The sequence below is a fragment of the Grampus griseus genome, assembly GCF_964374135.1.
Source record: "Grampus griseus genome assembly, chromosome: 19".
Taxonomy (NCBI): domain Eukaryota; kingdom Metazoa; phylum Chordata; class Mammalia; order Artiodactyla; family Delphinidae; genus Grampus; species Grampus griseus.
Genome location: NC_139013.1, coordinates 50,060,965 through 50,080,478, shown reverse-complemented (window position 1 = coordinate 50,080,478; position 19,514 = coordinate 50,060,965). Strand labels below are relative to the sequence as shown.

The window sequence follows — 19,514 nt, the reverse complement described above, 5'->3', positions numbered from 1 at the left end:
TTTAAAAGGAAGGGTGAGCCTGTGATTGATTGAAGGCGATCAAAGAAAACAGGAGGATTAAGTACAAGAGATCTCCATTAGAAGGGTCTCCTCCGTGTAGCCTTCCTGACCGAGGACAAGAATAGCCCGGCTGATTTATAATGCTCCCCGGAGGATTTGCTTCTCTGGTTTCTTTTCTGTCCCCTGGATTATCTTGTCCTCAGCCACCCCCTTTCCCCAGATCCCGAAGAATTTGGACCTCTCCAGGCACAGAGGCCACGTTACCACTGTCTGCGCCTCCCACCAGTACTCTGTCCACCCCTCTGTGCCAGCACCCCTGGGCGGGGTGAGCTGGGGTGGTGCAAATTAAGGATACGTGTGTCTTGAGGCTGGTGCCCCCTGGGTCTGCTCCAGACCTGTTTCTGGGACAGCAGGTGCAGCTGATCACTGACACCAAAATACATTCTTAAGGCAAGGGCAGATGGGCCAAACAAGAGAAGGTCTCCCGCCCTCCCAGGACACGGCTTTCTCCAGAGGACACATTTGCCGTGAGGACACCCCAGTGTTAATCCTCTCACCCAGGAGATCTAAGCGCGGGTCAGCATTTTAGCCGAGGGCTGGCCTCACGCAGGGGCATCCCCCCAGAGCTGTCTGGCCAGCCCAGGGCAGCAGTAAATCACACAGCAGAAGGCCCTTCTTGGATGCCACAGCTGGTGGGGACTCCGTGGGTGTCATAAATCAGGAGCTTACCCCATTTTACCCGTACCTTCCACGTGAATATGCAGGGGCCTTCCCAGCCTGGGGAAGAGAAAATGGTGGCGGATGGCTTGAGCCAGGGCTGGGCATCCGGGGAGGCTGTCTCTTTGTCAACTTATTACCTGAGATTTATGCATGACACAGCCAGGTCTGCTCGGTGACACATTCTAATTTAATTAAATTTCTGTTGGATTGATGTCTGATCAATCAATAATGTTAATGTTTTTGCAATTTGGAGATTAAAGTATGGTCAAGCCATGGCAAAGCCCCCCACCCCCAGCACCATCCCCTTACTTTAGAATGTTCTTTTGGAGGAGATCTGCCTGCCTGCCTGCCTTGTTTTTTCCCCTTCTCCCTTCCATAGTTAAACAGTTATTAAGTGCCTAGGATGTGGAGGTTGGACGAGATGGAAGTACGGCTTAGAGCAGTGGTATGCAAACCTGAGAGTCCCCTCGAGGATTTGTTAGGAAAGCGATCCCCGGGCCCCACCCCCCAGAGTTTCTGATCTGGTAGTCTGGGATGGAGGCCAGGAATCTGCATTTCTGTCAGAGCCCAAGTACAGCTGATGCTGGTCCAGAGACCCACTCTGAGGACCACTGGCTTGGAAGTTAAGGGCTCAAACTCTGGAATCACCTGGGTTCATATCCCACTTACAGGCTGTATGGCTTCAGGCAAGTACATTGATTTCTCTGTGCCTCAGTTTCCTCATCCATAAAATGGGGAATAATAATGGAACCTAATTCATAAGATTGCTGCAAGCAGTAAGTGAGATTCTGCAGTGCCTAAAAAACACCTGGCATGGTTCCTGGCATTCAACAAGCACTTGGTCATTGTCACCTCTTTTTGTCCTGGAGAGGAAAGCAGCTATGGTACTGCCTGCCTGGAGCTTCCCACCTGGAAGGGTGCACAAATATTATGATCAAGGCAATGAGAGGCTCTGATAGGGGTATTTAACCTAATCAGGGAGACCAGAGAGGACCTCCTGGTGAAGTGGAGCTGAAATTTGAAGGGAGGGAGGGGTAAGGAGCTAACAATGAAAAGAGGAGTCTGGGAGGCTGGCATCCTTGGAGGCCATTTCAGTGGGTTTGACCAGTATCCTTAGCCCAATGGGGAGACAGTGGAGTATTTTAAACAGAGGAGGCGACAAAACCGTATATGAACATTGAAAAGATCTTTCCAGCTGCCCTCTAGGCGAATGGCTTGCATGGTGGCGAGAATGGATATCCCAGTAGCATAGACTGAATTAGCGAGGCCTTGAGCTCTGAGATTCTGTTTCTCTCTGGAGATCTGACTCCCCAGTGGTCCATCTCCCATATTGGTGGGTGTGAGATGGATTTGAAAGACCCTGTCCCAGTCTATGTGATAATTAACCTGTATGGTGTGGAAGGTGCCATGTTGAATGGTCATCTGAGACCCTGAAGACCTAGAACACGTATTGTCTTTTCTTAAGGATTTTACTAAAGTGACACACATCATTTATCTGCAGAACAATTGCCTACAAGCACATACATTCAAAAAATCTTTGCCGGGTTTCCCTGGTGGCGCAGTGATTGAGAGTCCGCCTGCCGATGCAGGGGACGCGGGTTCGTGCCCTGGTCCGGGAAGATCCCACATGCCGCAGAGCGGCTGGGCCTGTGAGCCATGGCCGCTGAGCCTGCGCGTCCGGAGCCTGTGCTCTGCAACGGGAGAGGCCACAACAGTGAGAGGCCCGCGTAGCGCAAAAAAGAAAAAAAAGCTTTGCCGACAGCCAGTTGGGTGGACGAGATCAGGAGGTTGGAGGTGCCACCCTGAAGAAGACTGACCTTTAAAGTCTCTGGGTTAGTGCGGGAGACCAGCTCTAATTCAGGATTTTAGTTTAGTTTATTATTACTTTTTTGAAATCCCAGAATCCCTATCGAAGGTGCATGAATATTTTTCATTGTTGCGTTCAAAACAGAGCTCAGATCAGTCTCAAGTGATGTAGCCTGAAGAGAATTACTGAGAGAGAGATGGCTTCAAGTTCAGGATGACATTAATGGGCATAATTTAAACCTATGAGTAATTTTTTCTAAATGTATGCTTTTTAAAAAATTTTTTATTTGTTTGTTTTTGGCTGCGTTGGGTCTTTGTTGCTGCGTGCGGGCTTTAGTTGCGGCGAGCGGGGGCTACTCTTCATTGTGGTGTGCAGACTTCTTACTGCGGTGGCTTCTCTTGTTGCAGAGCATGGGCTCTAGGCACACAGGCTTCCGTAGTTGTGGCACATGGGCTCAGTAGTTGTGGCTTGCGGGCTCTAGAGTGCAGGCTCAGTAGTTGTGGCGCACGCGCTTAGTTGCTCTGCTGCATGTGGGATCTTCCCCGACCAGGGCTCGAACCCGTGTCTCCTGCATTGGCAGGTGGATTCTTAACCACCGTGCCACCAGGGAAGCCTTGTGAATCATTTTTTATTCATACAGATTTGAGAGCACATCACTGTCTGCCCTCGGTTACCTGTGCCAAAGGAGGTAGGAAATGGGGAGTCCAAAGGGAGTGAGGTACAGAGGAATCCCAACCCCCATTGCTCCAGGATTCATGATCCTGTGTCTCATCGGGAATCATAGAGGCCTGAATTAGGAGGGCTGGACTTGCCTGGAGAGACCTAAAAACCAGAAAAAGTCTTCACCTCTTTTTTTTTTTGCGGTACGCAGGCCTCTCACTGTTGTGGCCTCTCCCGTTGTGGAGCACAGGCTCCGGATGCACAGGCTCAGCGGCCATGGCTCATGGGCCCAGCCACTCCGCGGCACGTGGGATCTTCCTGGACCGGGGCACAAACCCGTGTCCCCTGCATCAGCAGGCGGACTCTCAACCACTGTGCCACCAGGGAAGCCCTTCACCTCTTTTAAGATATCTCCCAGCCTCTGAATTCTCATTTTGGGTTCCAGACCCATTCATGCACTCATTCATTCATCCTTTTACTCAACAATCAAGGAACCGCAGCAGGGGACGTCTTTGCCAGGTCCAGGAGATCTGCAAAAAGATTAATATCTACAAATGTATTGATCAGAATAAATATTAATAATTGTTAGCATATACTGAGTGTTTTCCCCATGGGAGGTACCAACATGAAGCCCTTTACCTGTATCACCCCATTTTTTTCTCACAGCACCTATTGGACACAGAACCTATTATAGCTTCCACTTTGCTAGAGAGGAAATTGAAGATCAGAGAGATTAAGTCAGTTGGCCAAGGCTACACAGCTAGTGGCAGTGGCACTGAAATGTAAACACACGTCCGTCTGATTAAAACATAAGAATACATGTTTTCAAGTATGTTTTTAAGACCTGTTCTGCGATCAGTTCTTCATCCAGTTAGTTACTGAAAACACATAAAACGTTCGGCCCCTGTGGAATGACTGTAAGGGCTTTCTCTCTGGTGGTGCGGGTCATTCAGTCAGCATCTGTGGGATTTGAATGGTTGGTTATCCAGCTACAAATTCACCTAAAATTACTATAAACTGGGCCACATTTCTCCTTGCTAAGATTTTGTCCCATGCCTTTTAAGCCATTTCTACACAATTTCCTTGAACTCCCAGTCTACTAGTCCTTTATAAAAGTCCTTGTCCTTGGGCTTCCCTGGTGGCGCAGTGGTTGAGAGTCCGCCTGCCGATGCAGGGGACACGGGTTCGTGCCCCGGTCCGGGAGGATCCCACATGCCACAGAGCGGCTGGGTCCATGAGCCATGGCCACCGGGCCTGCATGTCCGGAGCCTGTGCTCCGCAACAGGAGAGGCCACGGCAGCAAGAGGCCCGCGTACCGCAAAAAAAAAAAAAAAAAAAAAAGGTCCTTGTCCTTAACTCAAGCTGTAGTGACAACTGGGTCCTCTCTTGGAGTACTTACTATCTTCAGTAACCCGTTCCTGAATTTGCTGGAAATCAGGGTCAAGGGCTGGCCTACTTCTGGGAATCCATCTTGACCCTTTTAGAAACCCAGGACATTTTCCTGTGACCTGTCACGTACCTGGTTTTTAACTGCCTGCTGTTGGCAGTGTTCAGTGATGCTATCTACCATGTGCCCCGCGGAGCTACACTTATTTTAGAACAGAATTTCCAACATGTCAGCTTTGGGCTGAGCCTCCTCTTCAGGTGAGTATTCTTTGGGTCTGCGTGGCATTTTGAAAAACATCTGAATTCTATGCCGGCATTTAAAAATCTGGGCATTTCAAGTATAAAACCACTGAGGGTCTGGTTTGCCTGGAAGAATGTGAAGATGGGACAGCCCCGTTCTGTGTCAGCGGTGGTCCCCAGCTCACTGGTCCTCTTACTTAGCATCATGAGGCCACATCTACACGCACTTTATAATTTACCTGCCTGGTCCCAGTAGCCGTCTGAGTCATCCCCCCAGCTGTATGCATTCACCCCGTATTCTTGCAAAATTAATGCTTAATTCATTCTTCACAATGCAGGCTTGATCTCATTCCTTAGGGGAGAAGGTGCAAGCGAAGTACGAGGAGAGAACTTCTGCTTTCTTGCTGTCATCTGTTCGAATTGCATCATCTGTTCCCGATCCGTTCCTTTTCCTTCTTGCTCCAAACATAGCTCAAGAAGCCCTTTTTCTCGTCCTTAGCAATTTCTTGCAAGCCTCAGCTCTTTCTAGGGTGTTGTCTCCTCACACGCTTCTTAGGGATGCAGTGTCAGTACACATTTGTTTTAGGGTAGGATGGTGCGTCATAGAACGACACATCTGCAAAACAACTAAATTAGAAATAGAACCACATTTCCAAGTTCACAGTGGGATCTATCACGTCAAAACAAAAAAAAAGGTGAATGCAGTTTAGAAAAAAAATCTTAATAAACAAATGTTAAGAAATGTTCAAAATAGAGGCCTAAGGTGTTTGAGAAATTCATGTTTTTACACATCCAGTGCCAGTTTAGGTGTCCTATCCTGACTTGTGGAAGGTCCAGGAAGGGTTTGACTTGACCAAGGATTTGCCTGTATGTCAAACTTAGTCTTAATTGGAGCCTTAAACAGGTGCAGTTCCAGTTTCCATAATGCATGGGGCCCAGTGAGTATATTTGGTGTGGTAGCCAGAGAAGGTTGATGTTGCCTGCCGTGCAGGTCTGCCATAATTCATAGAAGACATGGAATTTTCCAATCAAATTGTCATTGGATGTTAATGATATCTGCACCTGCTGTCTTCAAACAGGGCTGGAAGGAGGCCTTTCAGGGCGTCAGGCTAAGTTGGCATTTAACAAGAGCAGCAAGAGTGATCTTATTAAAATGTAAATTCAGATCAGATCATTACTTTCCTTAAAACTATCCAGTACCTTCCACTGCCTGTAGATGAGAGCCGAACTCCTTACCACGGCCCACGGCCCTGTGTGAGCCAGCTCTGGCTGCTTCTCCAAGCCCCTCTCTGGCCACTGCTGCCTGGTCTTTTCTTCCTATCCCAAGGGCCCTTCTCTGTGTCCTCTAAACAAGCCAAGCTCCCTCCCGCCTTACGTCTTTGCATCAGCTGTCCCCTCTTCCTGGGATGGCTTTCTTGCCTATCCTTGTGGGACTGCCATTCTCATTGCACTGAAGACCCCAATGACTAAAATATTCTCTCCCTGGAGTGGGCCTTCTCTGAGCGCCCTGATTAACACAGCCCTGCCTCCTGCCACTCTCTAATCCCTTGCCCTGGTGTGTGTGTCCTCATAACACAAAGCAAGACCCTAAAATACATATTTCTATTTTACTTATTATATTGCTCATTATAGACCTCTCCCATAAGAACAGAAACCTAATAGAGGCAATGTAGTGGTCTGTCTTGTTTGCTTCTTTATCTGTAGCACCTAAAATAGTGCCTGGCACTTAGTAGGTGCTCAATAAACGTGTCATAGGTCCAAAGGCAAGTAAGCATGGATGTCTAGAGGAAATGAATTATTATTACGTCTATAGTACACAAAATCTGCTTTGTGCTGGGTTGTGTGTGTGTGTGTGTGTATGTGTCTGTGTGTATGTGGCCATGCTTTATGTGTGTATGTGTACGTATGTGTGTATGTGCACTCTTTCAGCTTTTTGGGATATAACTGACAAATAGAAATTGTGTATATTTAAAGTGTACCACTTGATTCTTTGATGATTTGATATAACTTACGCATTGTGAAATGTTCTCCACAATTAAGCTAGTTAACGCATGCATCACCTCACAGAGTTACCTTTCTTGTGTGTGTAGTAAGAACACAAATTCTTAGCAAAATTTTAGTATACAATTCAGTATTGGCGCTATAATCATTCTGCTGTCCAGTAGGTCTCCAGAACTTATTCATCCTGTGTAACTGAAACTTTGTACCCTTTAACCAACATCTCCCCATTTCCCCCGCCACCCAACCCCTGACAACCACCGTTCTACTCGTGGATTTTGTGAGTTCACGTATTTTAGATTCCACCCATAAGCGAGATCGTGCAGTATTCGTCTTCATTAATTTCACTTAGATAATGTCTTCCAGGTTCAGCCATGTTCTTGCAATGTCAGGATTTCCTTCTTTTTTAAGGCTGAATAATATTCCATTGTATGTGTACACCACGTTTTCTTTATGCGTTCATCCGTTGATGGACGCTTAGATCGTTTCCATGTCCTGGGTACTGTGAATAATGCTGCAGTGAATAAAGGAGTGCAGATCCCTCTTCAAGATACCGATTTCATTTTCTTGGGGTATATTCCCAGGAGTGGAATTGCTGGATCATACGGCAGTTCTATTTTTCATTCTTTGAGGAACCTCCATACTGTCTTCCATGATGGATATCCTGATTTATATTTTCACCACCAGTGTACAAGGGCTCTTTTTCCTCCATATCTTCACCAATACTTGTTATCTTTTGTCGTTTTGATAATAGCCATCCTAACAGGGTGAGGTGGTATCTCATTGTGGTTTTGATTTGCATTTCCCTGATGATTAGTGATGTTGAACATTCTTTCATGTGTTTTTTGGCAATCTGTGTATCTTCTTTGGAGAAATGTTTATTCAGGTCTCTTGACCATTTTTAATTTTAATTTAATTTTTTTTGCTATGGAGTTGAGTTTCTTATATACTTTAGGTACCAACCACTTATCAAATACATGGTTTTCAAATATTTTCTCCCATTCCATAAGTTGCCTTTTCTCTCTGTATATTGTCTCCTTTGCTGTGCAGAAGCTTTTTACTTTGTTGCAATCCCACCTGCCTATTTTTGCTTTTATTGCCTGTGCTTTTGGTATCATATCTAAAAAATCATTGCCCAGATCAGTGTCAAGAAGGGACACTGCCAGTGTCCCTATGTTTTCTTCTAGTAGTTTTATGGTTTCAGGTCTTATGTTTAAGTCTTTACTCCATTTTAAGTCAGTTGTTGCGTACGGTAGAAGGTAAGGGTCCAATTTCATTCCTCTGCGTGTGGCTATCCAGTTTTCCTCGCGCCATCTGTTAAAGAGATTGTCCTTTCCCCATTGTGTGTTCTTGTTCTTAGCACCCTCTTCAAAGATCAGTCGACTGTTTTTGCGTGCGCGTGCATTCTTTTTTTCAATTTTTTGGCTGCAATGGGTCTTCGTTGCGGCATGCGGTATGTTCGTTGAGGCATGCGGGATCTTTCATTGCGGCGCACGGGCTTCTCTCTAGCTTTGGTGCACAGGCTTCAGGGCATGTGGGCTCTGTAGTTTGCAGCACGTGGCCTCTCTCATTGAGGCACGTGAGCTCAGTAGTTGCGTCACGGGAGGCGCGCGAGCTCAGTAGTTGTGGCGCGCGGGCTTAGTTGCCCCGTGGCATGTGGGCTCTTAGTTCCCTGACCAGGGGTCGAACCCTCATCCCCTGCATTGTAAAGCGGATTCTTTACCACTGAACCCCGGGGAAGTCCCTGCATGCACTCTTAACAAGATGTGAGCCTGGAGAGGAAATCAGAGGCCACGCCAGGAGGGCATTGTTAGCTGGGATAAGAAGTTTAGACTTTAAACTCGGAGAAATGGGGAGGATTTCTAAGCTCATAATACAGTCGTTCCTATCGAGGGCCCTGCAGTCCGATGGCTGCTGCTACTCCCGTCTTATTTACTACTTTGTGACCTTGAGTAAGTTACCCTGTTAAATTCAGTCTCAGTCTCCTCACCTGAAAATGGAATAATGAAATTGCCTCCCTCATAGAATCGTTAGGAAGAAATGAAACATATGCCGAGTATTTTTGTACTGTGCCTGATGCAGAGTAAGGGATCAATCAGTGTTGGCCTTTCTTGCTATTGTCATGATTATCTTCCCAAGACTGAGATGAACCAGAGAATTTGTTTGGGGAGGAGTTGCTGATAGATTTGGATTGGCAGGGTGCAGATAGGGGAAGTGGAGGGAGCCAGGTGTTAGCTCTCTCTTTTCTTTTTAATTGAAGTATAGTCGATTTACAATGTTGTATTAATTTCTGCTGTACAGCAAAGTGATTCAGTTATATTTTTTTAGATTCTTTTCCATTATGGTTTATCACAGAATATTGAATATAGTTCCCTGGGCTATACAGTAGAACCTTTCTGTTTATCCATTCTATATATAGTGGTTTGCATCTGCTAACCCCAAACTCCCACTCCACCCCTCCCCCACCCTCCCTCCACCTTGGCAACCACAAGTGTGTTCTCTATGATTCTGTTTCTGTTTCATAGATAGGTTCATTTGTGTCATATTTTAGATTCCACATATAGGTGATATCATATGATATATGTCTTTCTCTGTCTGACTTACTTCACTTAGTATGATAATCTAGGTCCATCCATGTTGCTGCAAATAGCATTATTTCATTCTTTTTTATGGCTGAGTAGTATTCCATTGTATATCAGTACCACATCTTCTTTATCCATTCATCTGTCGATGGACAGATGCTGTCTGTTGCACAGAAATTAAAGCCTCTATTTTGAGTGCAGCTCGGGGGGCAGGGGGGAGCCTGAGGTCCCCTGTAAGAGGTGACAGGTGCCTTCTCGTATACCAGAGCTACAAATTGGACTCTGCTCTTTAAGTCGTTCAACCTCTTATTAGACAGCTAGAAAAACAACCCAAAAAAGCATAGTCAGGCTGGTTTTGCTAAAAAGAAATCAGGTCACCCAGTCCATGGGGTGAAAGAAGGTATAACACTGGACAAAGTGGGGAGGGACTTGCTTACCTAGGGATCGTCTCCATTTTCCTGGACTCTTTCCAGACTGACCACATGGACGCACGTGTTCCCTCTCCTTTCCCCAGATAGTAACCACATGGACACAACTGCCCTCTCCTCTTTCCCCAAATAGTGCCTATGGCAGAGACTGCCATGCACTCAACAAATCCTAGTCCTGTTCCTCCTGGGCACGTAGTAGACTACATTTCCCAGCATGCTTTGCAGTTAAATGTACCATGTGACCATGTTCAGGACAGTGGAAGAAAGGGGGGGTGGTAAAGACCCTTTCTGACCCAGCACATGAAGACCTCCTGTGATTTCCTTCATGACCCTTTTGTCCCATCTGCTGGCTGAATTGAGGTGGTCCAAGGACCTGGAGGAGTGTGGAGCCACAAGATGGAAGGAGCCTGGGTCCCCGAGCCGCCCTTAGAGGAGCGCTGCCCCAGAGACACAGGGAGACCAGAAACACCCACCTTGAACTGTCCTGTGAGCAAGAAATAAACTTTGTTGTGTTAAGCCATAAAATTTGGGGGCTGCTTGTCATACCAGCTAACACATCCTAACTAAATATACCACCCTTTAGAAAGTATCATGTGAGTACTCAATGACATATATTCTTTAGCCAGCTACATTCTAAGAACGGGTGAGTGACATCTGAAATAGATAAATGATATACATTAACTCTAATCTTTATAAAGCCTGCTAATATCATTAGTATTATGCCTACTTTGCAGACAAAGAATCAGAGCTCCTAAAGTTCACACATATATGTCAGAGCCAATGTTTGCGGCACCAAATTCCACATTCTTTCCTCTGTACCTCTAAGTGTGCTAAGTAGTAAGAATCTAGGGAGACAAAGGAAATTTGTAGAGCTGAAGAAAAGAGAAAGAATGTAAAAGGAAGAAAAAAATATTTTTATGTATTTTAACATCAGTCATCTAAGTATTGGCAATAGAGAAATGGAAAATGTGAGGAGAGGGACATTCGCAATAAAAATGAAAACTTTGGAAGACTTTGGGATAAAGTTAGCAATAAATATAAAGGAAAATTTAGTACAGTTTTTAAAAGTTTAAAAATTAGCCTTGGAGAAACATTTCAAGACCCTGAATGGGGAGATTCGAAAGACATCAACACTATCCCAGGTTCAACTGCACATTCAGGGGAACTTCAATCAAGATCCTAAATGATTTTTTTAAATGACAAGTTGAAGCCATACATCACAGGGAAGAAGCAGTATGCAGAAGAGCTAACAGGTTTAAAAAAAAACAAACCTAATTGATAGGGAGAGGGAAAGGAGTATTGGCCTACTGTATGGGATATGAGAATACTTTCCTTAACATATGGTGATGTTGCACGAATGGACAAATAGTGTTAGTGAAACCAAGAATAGAGTTCTGGATTGGACAAGTTACATGCAAGAGTTTACTATATCATGAAGGTAGCATTTGAAATTAAGGGAAAAAGACATTATTTAATACATAACATTAGGACAAATAGTTATCCATTTTTTCTTAGTTTCCCACATAGCTTTTGTAGAAAAAAATACTTAAGATAGTTTCAGTCTTGGCGGAAGATCTTTCAAAGCTTAATGCCTAATGCTGGAAAAAGAGAAGTAGATTGATAAGGTGAATTACCCGGCACTGCAAAGCTTGCATTGTAAAAGACATACAAAGTTTAAAATATTAATGCTAAACTGAGAAAATGTTAGCGACACTTTGGATAAAGTGTTAATATCCATCATAGAAGAAGATCTATTATTAAGCAATAATAAAAAGATAAAAATCCACATCCAAATGGACAAAAAGCATATAATGAGCCTTTTTGGAGGCTAACGTGGCAATAAAATAAAATAAAATAAAATGCACATACCCTTTTCCCTGGCATATATGCTTTCTTGATTTTAAGGATATAATCCATCTCGTGCTCAGAGATACTCGTAAAAGGACGTTCTTTGCAGTATTGGTTAGTAGAGTAGAAATAAGCGAGAATTTATTAAAATGAAGAGTAGTGGAAAAGTGACTTATCCTTCCAGTTATTAAAATATATTTTGAAGCTTAAGATAGGAAAACAGCATGTTATGGATGGAGGAGGAGACAAGTGAACACAAGACAATCCAGAAATAATACCTGATACTTGATGAACCTATCCCTGGGAATGTAGGCGCCATGAGAACAGTGCAGATAATGTTCTGTTGACTGAGGTGACTCTGAGAAGTAGGACGATGCCTGGCACATAGTAGGTAGAAAGAAGCACTGAAGAATACCTGCTAAAATGGTACGGAGAGCTCTTGCATTTTTTGTTTTTCTTCTTCTAATCATGTACGTATGCCATCGTGGTTCAGAGAATAAACTCTTATGTCAGACAAAAGGGTATCTGAGCCCCGGCTCTGCCTCTAACTGGCTGAGCACAGTCTCCTATCCTGAACACTTGAAAAAAGAATGGTACCTACCTTACTGGGTAATGGGGAGAACTAAGATTAGACATATAAGGCACTTATAAACGCATAATTAAGCTTATGCACATAAAGCACTTATAAAACTCAGTAAATGTTAACTGGTGTTTAAAACATTCCACAGCTCATTTTCTTCCCTGTAACGCTGGGAAAGAAAAACGAATGAACATATATGTTTGTGTAGAAAACAAACAAGAGAAATCTTTTCCTGCATTTTCCTTTGCCTTGTTTAGCATCTCCGCAAATTCTCCAGACAGTGAGACTTCCCCGGGGAGAAACACTTCTCAGTGAGCCTAACCCAAGACAGTCCCCAAGTGAGAAGAGGACTAAACTCTCCCCTTTGACCTTTGGCTGATGCCAAGGGTCACACATGATCCTACATGGTATTTTTTAACTAAGACACAAAGAATAACATAATGACAAATAATCTAAGAACATAAACATACCTATCATTTTTATCATTCTTTTTTTTTAATTAAAAAGGCAATTCATGCTTATTGTCGAATTTTTGGAAAACTCAGAAAGGCTCCAAGAAGAGTGGAATTTCACCTCTTCCACCTCCTCCAGCTGGCCGTGATGGGTATCTTGGTTAACGTCGTCAAGTCAAATGGGCACCTATTGTGTAAGCTTGTTTTTCACATCGTTATAAGTTGTAAATATTTTCCTATGTCGATAAATAGCTACAACATATAAGAACACGCTCGGTCATGAAATAAAGGAACTCGCTCTGAGGGCAAAGTGGTTTCTGTCGTTGGCAAAGCAGTCTTCTGTCGGTGACAGTGTGTGACGGGAGAGTTCCCTTGCGTTGGTCTCCCCAAAGACGGCCAGAGAGACAGGTGCATTCTCATGACTAGGAGGGAAAGGAAAAGAGGTGTTCATGTTTCCCGTTCCATCTAATCTTATAGCTAATTGAGAGGTTTTTAGGGAGAGAAGAGAAATGTGAATTCTGAGCTCTTTTTCTGCTATTTACCCCAGATTGTGATCACACATTAAGGGCACACACACACACACACACACACACACACACACACACACGATTATAGATACCACAACCTTCATGATATTCTCGAGATAATGGGATAACAAGCAATTTTTGTTTTCTTCTTTTGGATCATTCATATTTTAAAATTTTTTCCCTAGTGAGCAGAGGACAAATAAGAATGTGGATTTCTTTATTTTATTTATTTTACTGAAGTGTAGTTGATTTCCAATGTTGCGTTTAATTACTGCTGGATAGCAAAGTGATTCAGTTATATATGTATACACATTCCTTCTTTTTTAATTTATTTTATTTTTTTCCTTCTTTTTTTAATATTCTGTTCCATTATGCTTTCTCACAGGATATTGGATATAGTTTTCTGTGCTCTATAGTAGGACCTTGTTGTTTATCTGATTGTGGATTTCTTTAAAATGATAAGCATATATCACAGTCAGCATTTCAGCATAACCAAATAATACGGCTTTCCTGGTACAACGGAGCCACCCTCTTTACATATGGTGGGAGGTAGCTGTGGATAATGCTTGTCCTGATTTCCAGTTGTGGTGGCATTTCAGGCCCTGATGAAAGGTACCGTGAGCTTCTTGGGGGTGCCTTGATCACTCGGGGGTGCCTGTCCCATCACTACATATTAAGCTTAATCCTCATCTGAGGAGGACAGAATGTCTAGTATCACCTAACCGATTCCATAATATGTCTGCCCTCCCAAAGTCCCATCGTCCGAGGCTTCCACCTTCTGGGGGAAGTACATACAAATGTATATGTACACATATATAATTTATTGGGCGGCTTGCTCATCAAGTATATTGGTTTTTCATAGCACCACTATTGTCAGCATATTTCAGATTGGATTTGCTGCTGACATGGTTGAATGAAAAAATACTGACATGTTTCAATATTGCACTTGACATTTTTAGTATTATTATTAGTGGCTTCATTCCATGTAGTGTCATTGTCCAAATGGGATCGTGCTCCCAAAAAAATCCAACTGCTGTTTGATTCTGAAGAGGGGCCTGGCTTTTGGGTGCTGTCCTTTATACCGCCCATGGAGCTTCGAGGGAAGAGGTGTCAAACCATGGTGCAAATTGCTCGTGACACTTGTTGCCCAGAAAATTCCTGCAGAGCTCATTTGGAACTTATTTCTGGGAGAGATCTTTTCTTGAAGAGAAGGACCCTTTGCAACCTCATCCTAATTAACAAAGTGTCATCATGATTCTAAGCAGAATAATCCTGCTCTCTCCTTTCCAACAACCTTGACCACCACATCCGTCAGTCCTTGAACAGTCCTTGCAAACTTACATTTGACCCCAATTTCCTATAAGCCCTCACAGAATCACCAAGGCAAATACAAAAGCTCCAAGTTTATATATATATTCCACAAACAAGGCTGTGCAGGAAGACATAAACAAAATGTATTTATTCTTCTGTGCTACAAAGCACCAACGTTCGTTTGCATATAAATAGAGTCATTCCATATTCAAAGTTTAATTTTTAGCAAAGTGTCCCAGAAAGAAGACTCCAGGAATAGGCCACCTCATGGAGAAGTAGAATTTGAGTTATTTCTTCATGAAGAGCTGTTTCTGAGGTGCTGGCTGCCAGGGTGTGACAAACTGGGTAGGCACATGTTCATGTCACGTTGGAGAAGGTGACCAGCAAAGGGGACCTCTGTCATCTGTCACTTAGCTTGAAGTTGTAAAGAACAGCTTTCTCCAACTGAGTTGACTTGGTAGCGAATCACCTTCTCCCGAGCCTTGAGCCCAGTTTAACATGGAGAGTTCTGGAATCATCAGTGTTTATTTATCAATCCACCGGAGTCCTCCAGTGAGCCTCTCTTGAGTGTAAGGGGATTCTTCTGGACTGTGTAGACCGCTCAGGCCCTAATTCCTCGGACCTGTTGAGAAGGAGACATGTTTATCTCGTGCTGGGTTGCTGTCAAAACAGAATGGGTGTATTTCTATCGGTGAAATACTGCTCTGACCATTTGTCCCTGGAGATAAATGGCGTTTTCCATAGAGGCTTTAAATAGGGGCCATAATGGGAGTGAATGGAACGGAGTTGAATAATTAGATCGTTCTCCATAAATCCTGCCGTGAAGTCATTCACGCAGGACAATTTCCAGGGCTGTATGTTAGCACACAGCTGTATGTGGTGTGGACACAGCTGTGTCCCGTGAGGGATGATAGGTAAGTAAATCACAGATGATTGAGACGTGGAGAGAACTTAACTCCGTGTTTTCCCTGTAGAATTTGTCTCCTTTGCCGAAGGAACACCCATATTAATTTGTTTTTATCGCTGCAAATACGGTACTTACATATTTGTACGGTAGTAGCAGGAGCCGTCTTCGCTTACGTGATTTGAATTCCATTTTTAAATGTAAATACGTCAGATGCATCTTGTTGATGACAGGTGGGAATAAGAAACACCCCATTAAGACAGGAAAAACAGGTGTTTCTGGTCAATTTGAACGACGTCTCCTTGAGGTGTGTTAGCTGGAGTACAAGAGGGGTTAAAGGTATCTCATGCCTCCCATTTGGGCGTTTGTCGACCTTCTAAAATAATGTAGAAGTTTCTGTATGTGTATACTGCTCTACTGGATGTGGAGTTCCCTCAGGGCAAGGCCATGTTTTAGTTCCTGTTCTCTCCAGAGCACCTAACAGTTCACGGCAGATAATAAGGCAAAGAGCAGGGCTTTTAAAGCAAGTGTCACTTTTTTTAACCCCAGAGAGAAGCTCCCTTGAGCCTTTTATGCATAGAAGGCTTTTGTACGGTCAAGCCTCGCAGAGGGCTGCTGTCTCGTTCTCTGTACCTCCCCTGCTTCACCTCCACTCTACTCACGTGACTGACCTTTCTACACACTTGCCCCACCCCAGCCAGTGATTGTTCTACTCCTTAGATGAGAACATCTCCACCTATTAGCTTATCAAAAGGGCAGGGCGGGGCCTCGTGGCCCTCTGCTAGTTTCTCTGGTAACTGATGAGCCCACCTGAGGTCAATTCCCCTTATAACCGGTAACCTCGCCTGCTCCCCGGTAGCAAAGCCGGCCGCCATGTCTTCCCCGCCCTGTGCAGCACACGCTCCAGGACCTTGCTTCCGACAGGTAAGCTCCCCCGATGTCTTTGTCGCTGATTCTGGGCTCTTTCTTACGTCTCGAAGCTGGGCAAGCACAGGCCTTGCGGGCTGGCGGGGTGCAGCCCGACGACGGTGGGCAGAGCCAGCCTGGAGACCGAGGAAACTCCTGTGAGCGCTGAGATGTCGCGAATTCAGGAAGTGGGTGAGGGGGAATGGGGTGTTCCTTGGCCGTCGACTAGCATGGGAGGCCCCCAAGTTGGGGGTGTAATCCTGCAGGTTGCAGGGGTATTTCTGGGGCGGCCGTCTACTAACATGGGGGCCCAAAACTTCCAGGGGCGGTCCTGAAAGTTGCGGGGGAAATCCTGGGGTGGCTGTCCACTAGTGTGGGGGCCCCCTGGGGTGGCTTCCTTGATAAAGGGGGGCCGCCAAGAGGGTACGGAGAACTCATAGACACCCCTAAGGCTGTTGTGGAGATATTGGCCGTCATTACAACGGGAAAATAGAAGTTAGACTGTCGGGCGGCGGCCGCAGCTGTGGGCTGGCTGGTACTTGTTATAATAAGAAGGTCTCTGGGCTGGGCAACAGTGGCTTCAGTGTGGAATGAGTCAAACTGCTGGGTCTACAGCGAGATGCTATTGTCGGCGTCTTCTGGGCTTCTGTGAAAACTCCACCCAGCTAATGTGACTAGGTGGGCACAACCGACAGTGGCGGGGAAGGACTCTGCCCGTCCTCCTGTCTCCATATCAGGAGGACCCCCGTGGGTAAACGTTACTGTACAGCTGACTGCCCATGCGTCTCCCTGGGCTAGGCTGTGTGGACTGGAATAGGCTGGTTTCTGGACACACAAGTCCAACTATTAGGATTAACTGTGTTTTCTTTGGAAAGACCTGATGGGCCCACCCCTAACGGTACATAGCGTGGGGTAGCAGACCTGTACTGTGACTGCTGACCCCTGGCTAGGCCACCAGAATGTTTCTCGTAGAGCCCGGGCCTTCCCCTCCCCATGGGGGTGGCCTTGCCTTCCTTGTAACTGGACAGGATGCTGTGGCCGTAGATGCCCTCTCCACTGACCCGGTAAGTGCATGGTTCCAGGATTTGCCCACGTCCTGGTGAATGACTGTTCTTAGCATACCAGGTGTCTTACTCTTGTTGCTTTTTGAGCTTCCGGTGTCTGTATTGTATTTGTGGTGTCTGGTTGCAGTGCCCCTCTACATGCCTGACCCCAGGGATACTGAGGAAGAGATGCGGACCAAGAATGTAAGGGTTGTGCAGGGTATGTAGGGCTGCAGTGTATGGTCAAGCCACCCAAGATGGCTGTTGTCTTGCTGTCTGTATACCGCTTGTCTCTGTCGCGGACTCTGGGCTCTTTCTGTGGTCTTGAGGCTGGGCACGCATAGGCCTTGTAGGTCTGGGGGGTGCAGCCCAGCAGCTTTGCTCTGAAATTAGCTTGCAGCACACCACGGTTCTGCTTAGAGGGTGCCCCTGCCTGGCACGGTCATCTAAACAAAGTTGGTGAGCTGCCTTTTAAGAAACATAGTGGATACCGGAAACTGACAAAGAATGGTGGAAATTCTACCAGCTGGGTGCTATGGGGAAAGAGTGGGTCCGTGTTTCCTGAGCTGTTTTTCATGGATGAGATGGACCCGAAGGCTGGCCAGCCATGCTGAATGGACCACACTCAAAGGATCAACTCATGGATAGGCAGACGTTCGAAAAAACAAGTGTGTAGGGATCTGGCCAATCCTAAATTTATCCCCGCGACTTTTGAATTCAAGAGTATTTTCCTTTAGGAGAAGGGTGCTGAATCATTCGTTTATCAGTATGAAGGAATAGCTCTTTTTTTTTTTTTCGTGGCCCTGAGAAGGGCCTTTTGTGAGTAAACAAGAGCTTCACAGCCGAAGACCGCAATGACACTTAGCCGCCGAAACCGTACAGAGTGCGTCCCTGGCGTTTGAGCGCGTAAACCATGTCCATGGCGGTGACAGTCTTGCACTTGGCGTGCTCGGTGTAGGTGACAGCGTCGCGGATCACATTCTCCAAGAACACTTTCAGCACCCCGCGGGTCTCCTCGTAGATAAGACCAGAAATACGCTTCACACCACCACACCGGGCGACGCGGTGGATAGCAGGTTTGGTGATGCCCTGGATGTTCTCACGGAGAACTTTATGATGACGCTTGGCGCCCCCCCTTCCCCAGACCCTTTCCACCCTTGCCTCGGCCAGACATGACTGAGAGCTACTCCTAACCTCTTACAGCAGGAATAGCTCTTTGACATCACTGAAACTTAATGAATACATTGGGGGTTCTTCCTTTTCCTTTTCAAATTTCATGTGTTCTCAGTGTTCCCAAATTGGGTTGGTTTGGGTGTCATTTGTGACAAGTAATCAAGACCAATGTTGGCAACCCCAAGAGGTGGGCACAACTAGTCTTCAGTGTCTGGTAGCATTCTTTCACTACATGCTTCCCCTGACTCTGCAGGGGCCTCCTGCTTGCCTGTTCTTTCACTTTGATGTCCCACTGTCTCTACATCGTCTCAGTTGAGACACCATCCTGTCTTAGGGAGCAGTAGCAATGATGGCTTACAGGCATGAGCTCTGGATTCAAATAGACACAAGCCTCTCTTTGGCTGATGACTTACTGTCTTATCTTGAGCAATTATATAATCTTTCAGAACCTCAGTGTCTTCGTCTGTAAAATGGGTACAAATACTAGAAATTAAATCTCCATGTTCTTAGGAAAGTTAAACTTTTGTCAGTCTAGTAGTTGGCATCTTGTACAGTACCTTTAGACTCTCCTAACTTATGAATTATTATGACTTAATGTTGCGATTATTACTGTTGGTGGTAATCAGAGAAATTAACCTTTCATAGGGAGCTGTTTCACATTGCCAGTATGGATTCCTTGTGTTTAATCCATATATGTATTTGCTTAAGAAGTGCACCCTTTAAGAAGGGAATGACTGTTGTATTCTCAGGACCTGCCAAAGCCAGTCTCCAATAAGTATGGGTTAAAATAATGAACGAGAAGATAGTGGTCACCTTCCTATTGGTACTGCTGAATTTACCCTCAGGATAGGTGTCTAATTCATTTGTGCGTGACTTGGCGAGAAAACTTTCCTGCAAGAAGAAGGCTGGGGTAAGGGATACAGCAAATTATTTGCCTCTCTCCCGGTCT

At 45.2% G+C, this 19,514-nt stretch overlaps 1 protein-coding gene across 1 annotated transcript; it reads right to left on the bottom strand.

Annotated features, from left to right (window-relative positions):
- Window positions 1–18,253: 18,253 nt before the first annotated feature.
- LOC309836389 (histone H4-like) lies at window positions 18,254–18,566 on the bottom strand (the record flags this gene model as incomplete). The annotated part of the gene is given in 2 exon segments (XM_082676381.1): window positions 18,254–18,526; window positions 18,528–18,566. Coding segments are annotated over 2 exon segments (312 nt in total).
- Window positions 18,567–19,514: the final 948 nt, after the last annotated feature.